Source organism: Danaus plexippus, chromosome 26, assembly GCF_018135715.1.
Source record: "Danaus plexippus chromosome 26, MEX_DaPlex, whole genome shotgun sequence".
Taxonomy (NCBI): domain Eukaryota; kingdom Metazoa; phylum Arthropoda; class Insecta; order Lepidoptera; family Nymphalidae; genus Danaus; species Danaus plexippus.
The window spans coordinates 2,882,516-2,898,914 of NC_083554.1; the positions used below are offsets into that span (position 1 = coordinate 2,882,516).

Below are 16,399 nucleotides of genomic sequence, written 5' to 3' on the forward strand. Positions count from 1 at the left end.
CTGGCAATAAATAAGATGAGCTTAAAAAAAACTTATATACATAATTTTAATACATAAAATAAAATAAAAACAATTAATAATTAATTCTTAAAATTCATACGCATTATTGAAGTTTGTTTATGCTTACGTTTAAAGCTTAGCAACACTTGCATACAAACGTCTTACAGATTTCTTCTTCCTTTTGTCTACGGACACGTTGTGAGCACGTTGTTTAGTGATTTTAAGAGTGAAATCTCTAAAAATGTCGTCCCATTTAAATTGGATGATCATCCGAAACAACAACGCATTTCTTGTGAAAAAACGTAACATCAAGAAGCCATTCAGTAAGGAGCCTAACAATGTGACTAACCTCAACTCGTTCAAATACAATGGCCTGATCCACAAAAAAGCAGTTGGTGTTGTTGAAAATCCCGACAGGAAAGGCTTCTCTGTGGTATACAAAAAGGCCAAGGCTACAAATAAGCCAGCGAAGAACCTTATCAGTCGCCCGTTTAAAGCTGGCGCCAGAAGATCTCTCCACAAAGTGAAGCGGCTTCTCAGAGCCAACAACTACCGTACTGACTTGGCCAAGGCGACCCTTCGTCGTGCTTCTGCCATCCTTCGTTCCCAAAGGCCCGTCAAGGCAAAGAAACCTAAAGCCGCTGCCGCCAAGTCTGAATAATTATGTTCGTAAGCTGGTAATAAAAAATTAAAAAAATTACATTTCTTTCTTTCAATATTCTGTTAGTTGAATCGATACACCCTTAAGACGTTAGGAGTTTGAAATTAGATTTGTTTATATTTCATAAGTATGATCATTTCTAGCTAAAGGGAGGTGTGATAGACAGATCACTATACAATTAAAACAACTTATTTTGTTTTACTTGATAATAATGATTCCTCGAACTTGTTAAGATCCATTAATTATGTGAAAATCTAACTTCAAATCAGACAATTGGAATCATCAAAATTAGGTAAAATTATAAACCAATGAAGTTAAAAATCTTTATTTATTAAATAAAAAAAAAAAAACAAATTCATGACAAATTGGAATGTTTTGCATATTGTTAAGTAATCCATATAATTAAATGTACAGAATTTTATTAGCCTCGAACATGATTACAAATAAGTACATGCAAATCCATAAAATGACTAGTTATAAAACATTTAAACATGCATTTGATATATATCAAATAATTGTCTGACAAATAGTATTAAAATTTCACAAAATGAGCAAATTTCAGATCAAAATGAAAGAAAAGCCAATGTATTATTACTATTGAAATATTTTTTTAACAAAAAATGTCTTATTATTATATATATATATAACTGTTAAATGTGTCTTCGTTCCATGGAATATTTCAATTCTTGTAACAATCAATTTGATTTCTCAACATGGTCACATTTCATTCATAGAAAATTATCATAGAATACAAATTAACAGTATTTGTCCATTTCATGCTAGAACATCATGATTACAATGAAAGAAAAAACATATATATAAAGAAAATTTTCATTTACAAACACAATTTTATTCCTGAATAGATATAATGTATATTTTCTGTTTTTTTTTTTTCCTATACTAATACAACATCACTAACATCAAACTAGTTAAGGGTGGATTGAAAAGCATTTCACAAATAGCCTCAGGTACAAATATGCATAGACAAGAAATTAAAAGGCACAAACATTTAACCTATTCAAAGGCACAATACCAAAATTTATTTTAACTTATCTTCATATACATACAAATGGTATATTTTATATAGAAATGATTATTAATTACCATTTTCATTGATAATATTCTGAATTTAATATTATGTGAATAAAAAAATCACAATTTTAAATAGTACTCATACGTTTTTAATACTCTCCTGTGTATTACAATACTGATATAAATTTGATTTACCTTAACAAAAAAAAAAAATTAATACTATTTTTTTTTACTATAATTAATTACAATTTATATTATTATTAAATTTAATCAATTCATAGGGTTTGTGCACCACAAAGGAAAAATATCTGTATTCGTACAAACTAGAAGCTCGTGACAACGCTTTGATCTATACTTAACAATAATTTTAAATTTATCTATACTAAGTATTTTTACATGTAGGCACACATTCAGATGTTCAAAACATATAATTAAGTTGCAAATTATATTATAGCACAATAAACACCTGTGTACAATATGGCAAGACCAATATTAATACCATATAAACAAAATGTCCACCATATTTTATCAAGTACATATAAATAAATACTTGTATGACTGAAAATTTTCATATTTAAATATTAAAATACTCATACATAATAGCTATCATTGTAGTTTTTATTACGAAAAATATAATATAATAGTAATACTGTCATATAGACCACTGAATATCTTGGTTAGTTAGTGAATAATTCCTTGCATTATTTAAATCTTAACTAAACAACATATAGTACCTAGTTTTACGTTATTTTTAAATAAATACATGACTAGTACAAATCGTATATTAAGCTATAATTGAATACACTATACGTGTATCTTACTCAAGCCAAGTTCAGAACAAAGCTAACTAATTATATTAAATCATATTATTTACCTCAAAAAGCTGGAATGTAACACATGTGAACTATATAAAGACTTAATATTTAAATTTACTTATATTTTAACGTATTATCTTAGGTATGCCATATTTTTAAAGTTTGCACAATGGGCTTAAAATGACAATTGTTTAGTGATATCATACACGAATTAACCGTCGGTTTCAGTATTAAACTAGAAACGTATGGCATATCTTATTGTAAGTTAAAATCTAATTGTTGGACCATACACATCTAGCATATACACTAACAATATTTCGTTAATGGTACACGTGACTACAAGAACACAACCAAGTCAAGACAAGCACCAAAAACTGAATTATGTGCGTTTAGTTCCAAGTTACAAACCCCTCGCTACAAGCTCGCCGCTTGCATTATCAAACTATATCGGTATATAGGTGGTAAGGTTGAGTTTTTCATTAATAAAACTGTTATAAACTATCAGGTGCTGGGATAAAAGAATGAAAAACTCGTAAACTCCAGTAAAAAGTGACGATAGAAACTTGTAATAAGCGTACAAAAGTGTGCAAAGTACTCAGTAGGCGTAGTCACGCTACATACAGAGCATAACAGTTTTTCATTCATAACGCTTCGTAATGATTGTATAAACTAAAATGATGCTCCCCACTACTGCTTTGAAACTCACACACACGCAAAATGCAACTGTGATTGGTCATTCTGCATTCAGTCGTTGGTTAACCACAAACGTAGGAGCACGCATCGTTAAATCATAAAAGTATCGTCAGTTGACATGCTGCAACTAAAAAGCATCTTCGGAATCCGGTAAATAAAATATCAATTAATATTATTTAAAAAGCCATATTTATGTTGGTTGTTATTTCTGGCTGTTTAATTTACGTAACTTTATTTAATAGGAAAAATCAATTATTGCAAAAGTTCACCACCGAATGAAGGAGAAAATTTAACTTATGCTAGATGAGGAACTGCCCAAGCCGTTGGTGTCAGTGAATCTAGGGTTACTCGAATTTTGCAAGAAGAAAATCAACCTAGCGCATCAAGGGATACGTCGCAGAAATTTGTTAAATCGTCCTCTAAACGGTAAAGGGTTCGTTCTAAGTCTCACCTGGACTATTTTGATAGGGGGTAAACTCCGAAGAACGATAGCGACATTTCATGTAGAATTTCAAGAATTACCAACACTAAGTAAACTAAAGCACATATTCAACAAAAAAAATTGCTTTAATGGTTGCACAGAAAGTTTGCGGTCCATTTTGAAGGAATCCTGATATTACTGGTCGAAAATAGATGACCATCGTAAAGCTTTAATTGAGAAACACGATATGTAAATGTTGCGCTTAATGTTGCAATGTTTAAAGCATTTAAAAAATATCGTGACGAGGGTCGGTATAGTGTCTTCACAGATTAAACTTACGTAATACAACACATGTTTAAAACATGCGCTGGAAACAACTGAAAGGAATATCGCCCTTACAAAAAGGCTATCTGAGGATATGTTGGTCATAGTTTATGCCGGTTGATGTATAGGATTTGTTCCAAGTGCTAATTTAGTGTACAAGGCATACTCAACAAGTGGAGATTATCATGACATGAAAGATATAGATAAAAGGGTTCTTATCGACGAACTTCTTCAATCAAAAGGATTTGATTTTTTACAACTACCCTTCCATACTGAACTAAATCCTATTGAAAACATATGGGAAAATTAAAGAATGACGTGGCTAGTAATATCATCAGTAAAGAATGACATGGCTAGTAAAATTAGTGTCAGAATCTACCTATTATGAAATCAAAAGACTCTATAAAGTCTGAGTGCTCTGATAGACATAAAAAATATTAAGAGGACTAGTTTCTGAATTTCAAAATACAAAAAGAGCCTTTTGGAATGGATAAAACAAACTCGTGACAAGAGTATTCCCTTTAGATGAAACTTTGTTGAAAGAAAAATCAAAAGAGTTTGCTACAAAACTGGGAATCCAGAACTTTGCTAGCAACGGCTGGAAAGATTGTTTTAAAAAGCGTTATGATATAGCTTTCAAAAAAAAAAAACAGCTGGCGAAATTAAATCTGTGGACCAAGGTGTGTCTGGACTGGACTGAAGATCTCCCAAATATTTAAGAAGGGTATGAACCAGAAAATATTTTTAACGCGGATGAAACTGCTCATTAATTAATATTATAGTAATTAAATCTTTCAATTACATTTCTTTGTAGACCGTAGTTGCTAAAGTGTTTTGCAATTAGTTTTCCAACTAGATGTAATTGTCTACCATGCTAGAAAGCGGACGTCTGTTTCATACAATGCGCTGGCGTTGCTCCATACATTTAACATTATCGGATTTATCGCGCGACTAGTCCACCGACATGTTTGCATACAAGTCACAGTTTACGAAACAGTCGACTTTCCCACACATACAATCGTTCACCATAAATTTTTGCACTCGCACATCTAAATCAAATAAAAGTAGTGGGGCGCGTCATTTTAGTTTAGACCATCTATACATAGTATTTATAAGGTTATTGAATGAGAAACTAAAAACGCTTAGTATGTAGTTACTATGTTAACTTGTACTAGGCACACGACACAAGAAAATAATCACAATGCATACTCTAGTCACTAGTCTAGTTAAAAATGTTAAGTTGGGCATATGTGACGTCATCAATACGTGACACAATAGACAAACAATGAAATGTAGACATGATTGTATATATGCATAGAAATAATTACCTAAAATTCGTTAATCATAGAAATCAAATCCTTCGTTATATTTTACTGAGAAGTGCATTCATTAAAAATGTCTTTGTGAGTGTCGATATTAAGATAGCAAATTAAAACTTACTCGCAAGCCAATTTGCTATCGAACGAACTGAGCGCTATACCGAAGGCTTGTAATGCACAGAGGGGATATCTGAAGTCCATAGTGAAGACATCCTCAGATATCCTACCGAATTGCATCACAACATAGTCTGGTTCCGAGTCGTGTACTATCTGAAAGTTTTTAACACTCGCCTGTGTGACCCTGCCGTGGAAATTTAGTACGTACGATTGTGTTTCGTCGTTCCAAACGGGCGTTTTGTTATGAAGGACCACGATGTCATCGAAATTTTGACTTTTCCATCTTTCTAACAGCGTCTCGCTATCGTCCTGCGGTGCTATTGTAACTCTTTGACGATCTTGAGTCATTCCAGGAAGGATGACTGTCATTTTGCGAGGTCCTTTGAAACCCAACACGTTCGTATCCTGTAATAGTTAAATGCAATTTTTTCAATATACGAAATATATATACGTATTCTTGTATAAGAGTAGATATAGATTAAAATACGTAATCATATTTAAAGTAATGGATGCTACTTATTGTTCCTTTGTTAATCATGATACCAGTTAAACTTCGCTCAACACATGGAATCCACCAAATATAAAATGACCCATACTTAATAAATTACGAAATACTATTAAATACGATCAGTTTGTAATTTTAGTTTATAGTAATTTAATGAAATTTTAAATATAACAATTACTGTAGTGTCGCTAAAATTTAATACACCTATTGAACCTTTTTTAGACATTAAAAAAAATATATAAATGTAGGTACATACAGAAAAAAAATACTCACATAAATGACAGCTGCTAGTTCATGTCGCGGTGGGTCCCTATGGTTTTTCCTCCATGCTTTCCCATTATCGTAGACAGTGAAAGCCGTACCAAGTAAATTGGAACGCAATTTCCCCGCGAAGCTATCAGCTTGACGCGTTAATTCTGTGGGATCGGTTGATATGAGGTAGTTCGATGTAGCCGACTTCTTCCGCTTTCGACCTGATGTATTCAAACATTTGATGTTGAGTCGAGTTTCTGTTCGCTTTTATAGCATTAATGAAAAGTAATCGCTTCAATAAATATTCCTGGTATAAAATATGAATACGCGAAAAAAATTATAGGTAATGACTCATACAGTAGCGTAAATGAAGGCATTTTTGTGTTTCTCTCTCAAAAAATATGCAATCAGTCTCTAAATAAGTAATAAAGATTATATTTACCAGCTAAAAGAAAAACTTTCTTCCCGTAATCCTTCTCTAGGTGTAGGAAGTACGTCGGATACAAGCCTCTATCCATTCCCTTCCTGTCCCTCGCTATCCTACATTTGTATAGCGTGCCATGTTTCGCTGGAGTTATGACAAACGTCTCCACGGAACCTTCAACTGATCCCTCGATCTCAGCCGTCTATATAATGAAAATTAAGATTGAAGTTGAAATTAATCAAATAAAAGCGATCTTTACATAGTATATTATTGATTTTTTCACATTTCGTACTTACTATCATTAACATGTTAGTATTGTTTTTATGAAGGTTATTGATTCTAACCACTGACTGACCCGATTTGAAGTCGAAGTACGTGTTAATAATTTATTATAATAACGTTATGTTCCACGTCTATTGATGAGACCGTATAGACGTATAAGCTTCTAATTGTTATCAACAAATAAAATGATTCATCACACGTCATGAAGGGAAAATTATATGTTTATTTCCCTCTAGTTATATAATAATAAACAACAAAAACATCCCGACAGTTATTTTACATACGCATGTACTCAACAGTGAAGGACTAAATATGCAGCGGAATAGCAATTATTTCTATGCTTACTCTAGTCTTTGCTTACTTATTTTACCTCTTAAGATACTTATACACTTCACGTTACAAACACGTGATGTAATACGCATGTCTTCGATTGAAAGTAGCCACTATAAGTATATCTAGGAAACCACATCAAATCAAAGGCACTAAAAAATTTACAATAGCAATATGCTTGCTAAGTATGGCATTGTTACAGTACAGCTGTGTTTTTATTACTAATAGTAAAAATATACAATACGATTCATTATTTTACATTCCAGGTTTTAAAAATATTTCTTTCGAATAACAAAAAAATATATATTGGTAGCTTAAAAAAATAATCAACATGTATTTTTTTAGTCATTAATTTCGTCAATTCACTTAAAATTAACGAGCTAACCTTAACATATAACCTCATGCGTTCTTTTACTGTTGTACGTATAATATGTATAACAACTTCCCCTTAAATCTTTCACAAAACGTCGAATATTAATACATTTTTTATCGAAAGAAAGACAAAAGCGATGGAATCTTTTATTTAAAACTCTATATTTCTGAATAGAAATTCTTTGTAGTTATTTTATTTTTTCACGAATAGCGCCTCGAGACGTTTGAGTTCGCTATTGTGTCGGAAAGGTTCTCAGGCATTAATTGGCCGACTTTTAACTATTTAAAAAAAAAAAAAAAATAACGCAGAAAAGAGTTTCTATCATTGTACTATTCTGGAGTTATTTTTTATCTGCGAATCATTTTTAATCATTATATACTATCAAGGTATAAGGTGGTGCATCGCAGCAAACATGTGTTAAATTTGATTACTCCAATTTGATCGTGTTATAACAATAACGAATGAGTTAGTAGTATTTCATTTCACGTTACATTTAATAATGCATTGTTAACTTTCCACCGTGGGACGTAAATATTTTGACAGACTGTTATATTCTTCAAGATTCGTTAGTGAATGCCTCGTTTAGATTTAACAAAGTTTGGTTAAACTGGGTGTAAGCTTGATATTAAAGTATAGACAATTAATATAATTTCTTAATTTATTTATGAGCCTCGATTTCTTTATGAGACTCATTTATTTATGAGACTCAACATTATACCTGTATTATGAGCCATATTTTAATTAAGCTATAAGCTTATAAACCGTCTTATGTATATTAATTTTAGCTAATAATTTCTACGTCTAAGTAATGAAATTTATGTTGGAGTATTTAATTTTTCTATCCAGGTTTATTAACTTGTTTTACGTATATAATATTATTTTTATATAATTAAAAGTTACCGTAAATTAATAACTGAATCTATATACATATATTTGATAGTTACAGAAACATTGGTTTTGTATGAAAGTATATACAAACGAAGTAAATGAAGCGTCTTCAGCATTAGCAATGACTTGTAGGTAAATACGTCATTCGTGTTTTGGTTTAAATGGAATTACTCATAAGACTGAATGAAATCATAAGTAATAACCGCATTGCAAATAATATTAGGAAACCTACGTTACTACGTAGTAATAATAAGGTTTCTTGGAATTAAACGTACAAGATTAGTTTGTACAGATATTCAATAACGCCTACAATTCGACAGTCCGACCGACAGATGATTTAAAGTTTTTTTTTTTATTTAAATTCACGTCAATTTAAGTTTTACACTTTTTCAAAAAAGGTTTTATATTCCATTTAAACATAAGTGATAGAAAATTTAGCATGTTAAAATTTAGACTGAAAAAATATACACATATATATATTTTAAGTCAACTAAAGCTATCAATTGATTTAAAATATCAACATCTAATTTGTTCAATTCTTATTCGGCTTACATTTGCTGAGTATTAACAAGTAGGCAGTTAAAAAAAAATATATATATATATGTATGTGTACACAAGAATAATTTTAAATGAATACTCTTGCCAGTCTTGGATCTCATTATGTACAAAAGAATTTTCTTTGTATTAAACAGTATTTAGTTAAGTATTGAAAATGAACACAATAACTTACCTGACTGGGAGATGTATCCCGTTTTGGCCGACCTTGAAGGGGAGCCACTGCGGCATCAGCACAGACATCATCTGTACTAACATCCCGTCCCATGCTACAAACCGGAACACTCTCACCCTCTTCCTCTCCGCTACCTTCCCCAATATCATCACCCACTGTTAGAACTTCAATCTGATTACCTAATTCTGTAAGAATTAAAGCTTTTACAGATCACATCAATATTTAATATGTTAGTTAACTCAGTAACTTTGTGTTCGTTCAATATAGATAGGTGTTTTAGTGTTAAAAATAATACATAAAGATTTTTGTGATTAATAAAATTGTGCTCTTCAATTCACACTACAATCAAAAATAAATAATTATTTAAGATAATTTGTTTATAAATGTTTCTATGCTTATTAGTCTTTTTTATGGTTCAACAGCTAGAATATTTGTTTCAATCAAAATTCTAGTGAAATTGATATTTGTTATATATAGTATTTTTACACTTTTTTTGGTTTTAATTTAAAAATAATAATGTTTGATTATCTGAAAAAAATAAATAAATTATACAGCCTTAAAATATTAATATGATAATTTTATAGAACCTTTGACTAAAGTATAATTAAAAAGGGTATAATAATATTTACTACAATGTGCACTCGTTACAAAATGCTGGGAAAAATGATTAAAAAATTGTATACATCATAATGAACAGGCGCTACCCTACATCACTTACCATCATAAGTAGACATTCTATTAGTCTGGAGGGGTATAACTTGATCTGGATTCACTGGCGACATTAGAAATTGCATTGGACCATCATAGCCTGTTATAAAAAAAAAATAACAAAAAAAAAATAGGATTGGGGATGAACATTCATGCATAATGGGTTAACAAAACTAGCAAAACATTGTCGCAAGGATCTAGTATTATGCGTACCATGCAGTTCCCGTGTTCTGCTTCCAGAAATTGGTCGCTTAGCAGAACCTACCCTAAGATCATTCGCTTGAACCATACCAGAATTCTGCCTCTTTTGTTTCATTTTCTGTTCCATGAATTGTCGCTAAAAATATTTTCAGGGTTAAGAAAAACTTGTCCCTCATAAAAACTTACTACAAATCATTAATTGACTTAACAAATTTAAATTAAAGTGTACTCACTTGCTGTTCGATTTTTTGATCCCGGACATTTATCGAAGCCATACTGTATTATTAATCCAATTTATTTTATACAATTTCGTTAATACGGAGATGTATAATATGTTACAGTCACAATAATACTTTCATTTCAAAATTCGATACAATTATTAACATTTTGTAAGCTCTTTTTTTGTTTATAAATCATCTTGCCTACCGTTGCCCAGAAGATTGTGTTGCTATTACACTAAATAATATTCAAAATTCTAAAGTGCAACTTAGCTGTAAATTGTCTTAAATCATTTAAAAATATGTTGTAGTGAAATAATAAAAAAGGTATTAATAAAAAAAATATGAATATTATTAAATTGGGAACACATTATTAGCTTATGTGAATTGGGAGTTGTATATTATCTTTTATTATTAGACAAAGAGCCATAAAAAAAATATTGCTCTAGAATTCTATCTAATAAGTAAAATAAATGTACATAATAAAACAATTCAATATTCCTAGTAACTAATGGTAATGACTATATAGCAACATTCACGCCGCTGTCACGAGCGAATAGTTCTTTTTAAATGACAAATGACATTTCAGTCTGAGAATATCTAAAATGGCTCCGACGCGGAGTTTTCTTGGGTTTTTAAATCCTAAAACGATTAGTGTCGTTTTCAATACTAATATTTCTAAAACTCCGTGTCGTTACATACGTAGGTGTTACAATTGTAACAATTTTTTAAAAGGTCGAGAAACGGTTCCTCTATTACTAAACTGTAAAAATTGGAAGTGTAAGTTTTACATGCTTTCATTACATCACTCGCCGTATGTGCTGTAATTTACATTCAAGTTTAATGTTATAAATTACCTTCTTATAACCCTTCAAGTAAAATACTATCCCTTATATTAGCCTTGAATTGACAGTCGATTTTATGACATAACCTAAAATGTTTCTAGATAATGAAATCATTGGAAAACACCGAAACTTTCATACAACCAACAAATTAGAGGCTCGCGTTGACTATTACAAAGTTCTTGGAGTGTCCAAAAATGCTTCTGTTAAAGACATCAAGAAAGCTTACTATCAATTAGCTAAAAAGTATCACCCGGACGCAAATAAGTCGGACCCAGAAGCTTCGAAGAAGTTTCAAGAAGTTTCAGAAGCTTACGAGGTAAGTCAAAATTAAAATAAATATAAACTTAAACAGAAATTAGAGCTACTAAATTTTGTATTATGAATGAATGTTCCAGAATCTTAAGTAGTGAAAAAAGATGAATTGTTACAGATTTTGTCAGATGAGAACAAGCGTAAGCAATATGACACTTATGGCACAACTTCTGAACAAATGGGTATGGGAGGAGCTGGTGGAAGCGATGGTTTTACCCATCAATGGCAGTACAAATCTACTATAGACCCTGAGGAATTATTCCGGAAAATTTTTGGAGATGCAGGCTTTAAAAGTGAGGCTTTCAGTGACTTTGCAGAGAGTCAATTCGGTTTTGGTGCATCCCAAGAGGTGAGAAATAAATAATTATTTCAGACTACTCAACAATATTAATATATTTTGATGTATTTACGCTTTAATTACCTGTAACATATTATTTTTAAGTCTTTTATTAATTGTTTTCTCTGTATTAAGCTACAACTATTAAGTAAAAATCAGTTTAGAAGTTGTTATAAGTTATAAAATGTTGTTATATTGAAATATATTGTTATTTTTTTGACATTTAATTATTTTAATTGCAGATAATTGTAAATCTAAAGTTCACTGAGGCAGCCCGTGGTGTTAACAAAGATATTAATCTAAATGTTGTGGACACATGTCCTAAATGTCAGGGTTCGAGATGTGAACTCGGAACTAAAGCGGTCAAGTGCACATATTGTAATGGTACCGGAATGGAGACATTTTCTAGAGGTAATTTTAATTAAGAAAGAAGTTATTTTTATATGTTAGTTGTAAATGTTTACTAATATAATTATTTGATTGTAGGTCCATTTGTTATGAGGTCGACATGTAGACATTGCCATGGTACTCGTATGTTGATTAAATTTCCATGTCTTGAATGTGAAGGAAAAGGCCAGTCGGTAAGAAATTCCAAAAGTTTTTTATTTTCCACCACCATCTTGTTTTCCTTTAAATTACATTGATTTTTGTTTATATATATATATATTTAGTATTTTATAGTCTATAAAGATTTTTCTAACTGCCCTAAAGTATGGAGATATTTCCTAAAAACATTTATTACCCTATGACCAAGAGGTGTCTTAATTATTATCTTAATGATAATTAATAAGCGCTTTTTTTAATACAATTTTTTTTTATTTATAAATTCAAATCTCCTACTAATTAATATAGTAAATTTGAGATTATATCTTTCTATTCAATGACCTAAAACTTAGTCATTTAACCTTCAATAGTCTATAAATAATTTATTAATCGTATGTTCTCTACACCTTATGACCTACCATGGAACAAGCAGCATATAGATTTTACATAAGCATATAAAACAATTCTAACGACTGGATAATTGAAATTGTACCAACGATTTCAGGTTCAACGTAAAAAAGTTACAGTTCCAGTGCCAGCTGGCGTAGAGGACGGTCAGACTGTACGTATGTCTGTTGGAAGTAACGAAGTATTCATTACATTCAAAGTGGAAAGCTCCAAGTACTTCAGACGTGACGGACCCGATGTTCATACTGACTGCTCGGTAAGTGTATACATATATATATCGCATGAACCTCGGCAACTTAACATATATACTTTTGTATTACAAGTATATTTTATATACAAACAAACAAGATTGGAGGTTTTTTGAAATGCCTGTTATTTTATTTTTTTCAGATATCTGTGTCCCAAGCGCTGCTCGGTGGTACAGTGAGGATACAAGGACTTTATGAAGATCACACTTTGCAGGTATGTTAACGTTTTAGGCAAATTGAGCTTCTTAGTTAATCTTAAAAACATTTCCTTACTCAATGTTTAGAAATAGATATTAGTATTTTAGTATTCACCGAGTTAATGCTATTGCTACAGTGACGAGTTGAAGTTTAATGTCATTTGATAGTTGAAAATATAAATTTTACTTCATAATGTGCGACCTTATAAGATTTTCATAAAAGGTACTTATAAAATGTACTAATATATACAATGTCACATTTAAAATGTACTGAAATTTTAGCTATTCCAAATAATAGTAAGTTTTGGAGTTTGACTGATTTGATTTATTTTATCTTACAATTTAATATAAATGTTAAGAGAGCTTTATTTTGATAATATGTACAAACTTGACTTGAAAAGTTTTCAAAAAGTTCTTACTATGTTTTTATTTTTGTAAAACTTGTAAAAATCTGTTATTAATTATTTGTATATAATTTGGCGTAGTCAAAAATTCCTATAAAATTACGACAATATATTTTATTCACGTTTCTAATGTAATATGATCGTGTATACTCAGTAAGTATAATTATAAATAGTAATTTTTGTTTCTTCTGCCACAGATAATAAAAAAAAAACATATATATACGAAAAAAAAATCTTTTATAGCCTTCTTTTATACAGTTCCAGACTTAGAACTTTTTTGTCTTTTCAATAAGTATTTTTTTGAATATAGATGTGTTTTTTCCCCAGATCGTGCCTTGCACTTCATCTCACAGCACGATACGTCTTTCTCGCAAAGGCATGAAGCGTGTCAGTCAACATGGTTACGGAGATCATTATGTGCACATTAAAATACAAGTATGTTGTCTTAATATTTATTAATTTAATAGTTTATACATAATAGATAATTTAACCATAATATAATTACGTAGAATACTTAATTCGTCTTGTCAAGTTTAGGTCCTATTGATTAGATGGGAAAGTCATTGACCTTAGGTTGAGCAAGGAGTGGGTTCAAATCCTGCTGGTAGTGATTATTTTTTTTAGTATCTCAAACCAATTAAATAAAAAATCTGTCCAATATTTAATCACTCACCTTCTAAATGGAAGGCAAAAATTATATTGGAAAAAATTTTCTTCCTATGTTGTTTGTTGACTTTGTACTTATTGAAAATATATTTTTTAATTAATTACAATTAACAATATTGAATATTTTGCTCGATCTTTTCAGGTACCAAAATCTTTAAGCGATAAACAGAAGGCACTGATCAGTGCGTATGCTGAACTAGAAGAAGACACGCCGGGACAAATACACGGAGTTGCTTTTGACAGAGATGGTAAGAAATAAGTTGCACAGATAACGTAATAATACAGATTATATATATATTTTGTGTGACTGTCAGAAGGTTGTAATAAAAATATAGATTATATAAGTTGTGTCATTGCCATTGCCATGTGTTAAATAGGATAGAACGTGAAGAAATTTCTTTTTTAATAAAAAAAAGAAATATAAAATTTTTAGGAAAAAAAATTGTGTTACCTTTATTTTACAGACGGTACAAATAATAGCGGTAGTGATAAGAAAATTCACGAAGCTAATCGTGAGAGCGATTTCAAAGAGGAGACGAAATGGACGTTCTTTGATAGTTTAAGCGAAGCGTTCGCAAAGAATAGGACTAATTTCCTCATAGGTTTTCTATCGTCGGTCATTATAGGATTTTTGGTATTGACGAACGATCCCGCAGATAGGTCGGGCATACAGAGATATATGGAAAGCGAGACGGGTAAGAGTTACCCGCAGCCCGACGTACCGTTGGGTTACAAAAACGCTATGAGGAAACGAAATGAAAGCAATCCGGAATTGTATGACGCATAAACACTACACCAACGTAGTATTTATTAGAGCCGGCTATGCTTACGATATATATAAGGGATATAGTATGATGGTTATGTTTTGTAAATAGTTTCATTAATATATGTATTATCACAGTATAGTTGTTTCATTTAAAAACCTTCGCTCACCTCGCACCATCATGCTATAGCCGAGACATAACGTACATGACAAATAGATGGAACAAAAAATTCATAGTCCTTATACAATCTTGAAAAACAGGACGCTAATATTTGGCTTACACAAAGTAACTTTTTGTAAAATGATACGACTTTTCTACTATATATGTTCAGAATTTATATTTAAAATAAAATGATAATATTTATTAAATTTCTTCGTTTTCTAATATCCACTTTTGGTTGTTGTAGGTAACAAAATATAATGAAAATGTTCCCATTTGTAAGTTTATTTTAAAGCATCCATAATTATTTTGCACGTCGTATATTTTATCTCATTTAAAAAATCTTCAATATTATATTTTTTTAAATCCTCATACACATGAGCAATAGATTTGACCTAGAGGTTCATATATATTATTCTATTTAATACACATATAGCGTTCTGACACCAAATCTATTGGTTCCTGTGAACGTACTTAAGAAAAGTCGTGAATAAAACATAGTGTTACTGATGTGATTGTATTAATTCAGATACATTTATTGTAAGAATAAAATGTTGCATGCTTTGTTGTATTATGTACTGTAAATTGTTTTATATGTATTAATATGTATATAATTATTTATATACTATACTTATACCGATTTTGAGATTGTTTATTTTTAATCTGTTCTCTTATGATTCTGATGGTATATGAAATGTCCACAGGTAATAAAAATTCAATAGCGGAGCCGCAGAACTTAGTGGACGCTATAAAAGAAGCACTCAAGGACAAGAAAAGTATAGAAGCGGGCGTCACAGAGGACGACTTGAAAGAGCCAAAGCGCAGCAAAGGATAATAGACTTTTGGATCTTACGTCCTTGCAATAAAGTTAAATTTTGCATGACCGATAGATTATTCCAATGTTTAGTTAAATAAAACAAATGTATTTTTATTTGGTACTCTCGTTAGCTTCAGTGCAATACTGTGATATGGATATAACATGGATGTTATTAGTTTTGTTTGCAAAATGTTGTACGTAATAAATAGACCAAAACGCTGTACATACGTTGATTAGTTTGTAGGATGTGGAAATAAAATATATAAAACGAACAGGTATTTTTCTTATTTAAATATATAAAACTATGCAAGTATTATACTTGGTTGTAAAAATCAACAATTACCTTTCATTTTAGAATCTTAGGTATAAACTCTTGTTATATAGATTGAAAAGTTTGAAGCTGTCA

The 16,399-nt window shown here is 30.6% G+C and overlaps 3 protein-coding genes across 5 annotated transcripts; 2 read left to right on the forward strand and 1 right to left on the reverse strand.

Annotated features, from left to right (window-relative positions):
* The first annotated feature begins 159 nt into the window (after positions 1-159).
* Positions 160-700, forward strand: LOC116774449 (large ribosomal subunit protein eL28). The gene has a single exon (XM_032667186.2). It carries the CDS (start codon positions 242-244, stop codon positions 659-661), a length of 420 nt encoding a protein of 139 aa, XP_032523077.1. The 5' UTR covers positions 160-241; the 3' UTR covers positions 662-700.
* A 270-nt stretch (positions 701-970) lies between these two features.
* LOC116774371 (protein king tubby) lies at positions 971-10,505 on the reverse strand. Its single transcript, XM_032667087.2, has 7 exons — positions 10,309-10,505; positions 10,088-10,211; positions 9,885-9,974; positions 9,167-9,351; positions 6,582-6,765; positions 6,161-6,360; positions 971-5,787 (listed from the first exon to the last, which is right to left on the reverse strand). The coding sequence occupies exons 1-7, from the start codon at positions 10,348-10,350 to the stop codon at positions 5,383-5,385; spliced, it is 1,230 nt and encodes a 409-aa protein (XP_032522978.1). The 5' UTR covers positions 10,351-10,505; the 3' UTR covers positions 971-5,382.
* A 357-nt stretch (positions 10,506-10,862) lies between these two features.
* Positions 10,863-16,265, forward strand: LOC116774384 (protein tumorous imaginal discs, mitochondrial). 3 transcript variants are annotated; one of them, XM_061524886.1, is made up of 11 exons: positions 10,864-11,073; positions 11,240-11,454; positions 11,569-11,799; positions 12,030-12,198; positions 12,274-12,368; positions 12,836-12,994; positions 13,129-13,200; positions 13,915-14,022; positions 14,396-14,501; positions 15,424-15,454; positions 15,881-16,005. In XM_061524886.1, the coding sequence occupies exons 1-10, from the start codon at positions 10,899-10,901 to the stop codon at positions 15,435-15,437; spliced, it is 1,344 nt and encodes a 447-aa protein (XP_061380870.1). In that variant the 5' UTR covers positions 10,864-10,898; the 3' UTR covers positions 15,438-15,454; positions 15,881-16,005. The 3 variants fall into 3 exon arrangements, with proteins under 3 accessions (XP_061380868.1, XP_061380870.1, XP_061380869.1); XM_061524884.1 differs by lacking the exons at positions 15,424-15,454; positions 15,881-16,005 and adding an exon at positions 14,718-15,154 and having other exon boundaries at positions 10,863-11,073; XM_061524885.1 differs by lacking the exon at positions 15,424-15,454 and having other exon boundaries at positions 15,881-16,265.
* Positions 16,266-16,399: the final 134 nt, after the last annotated feature.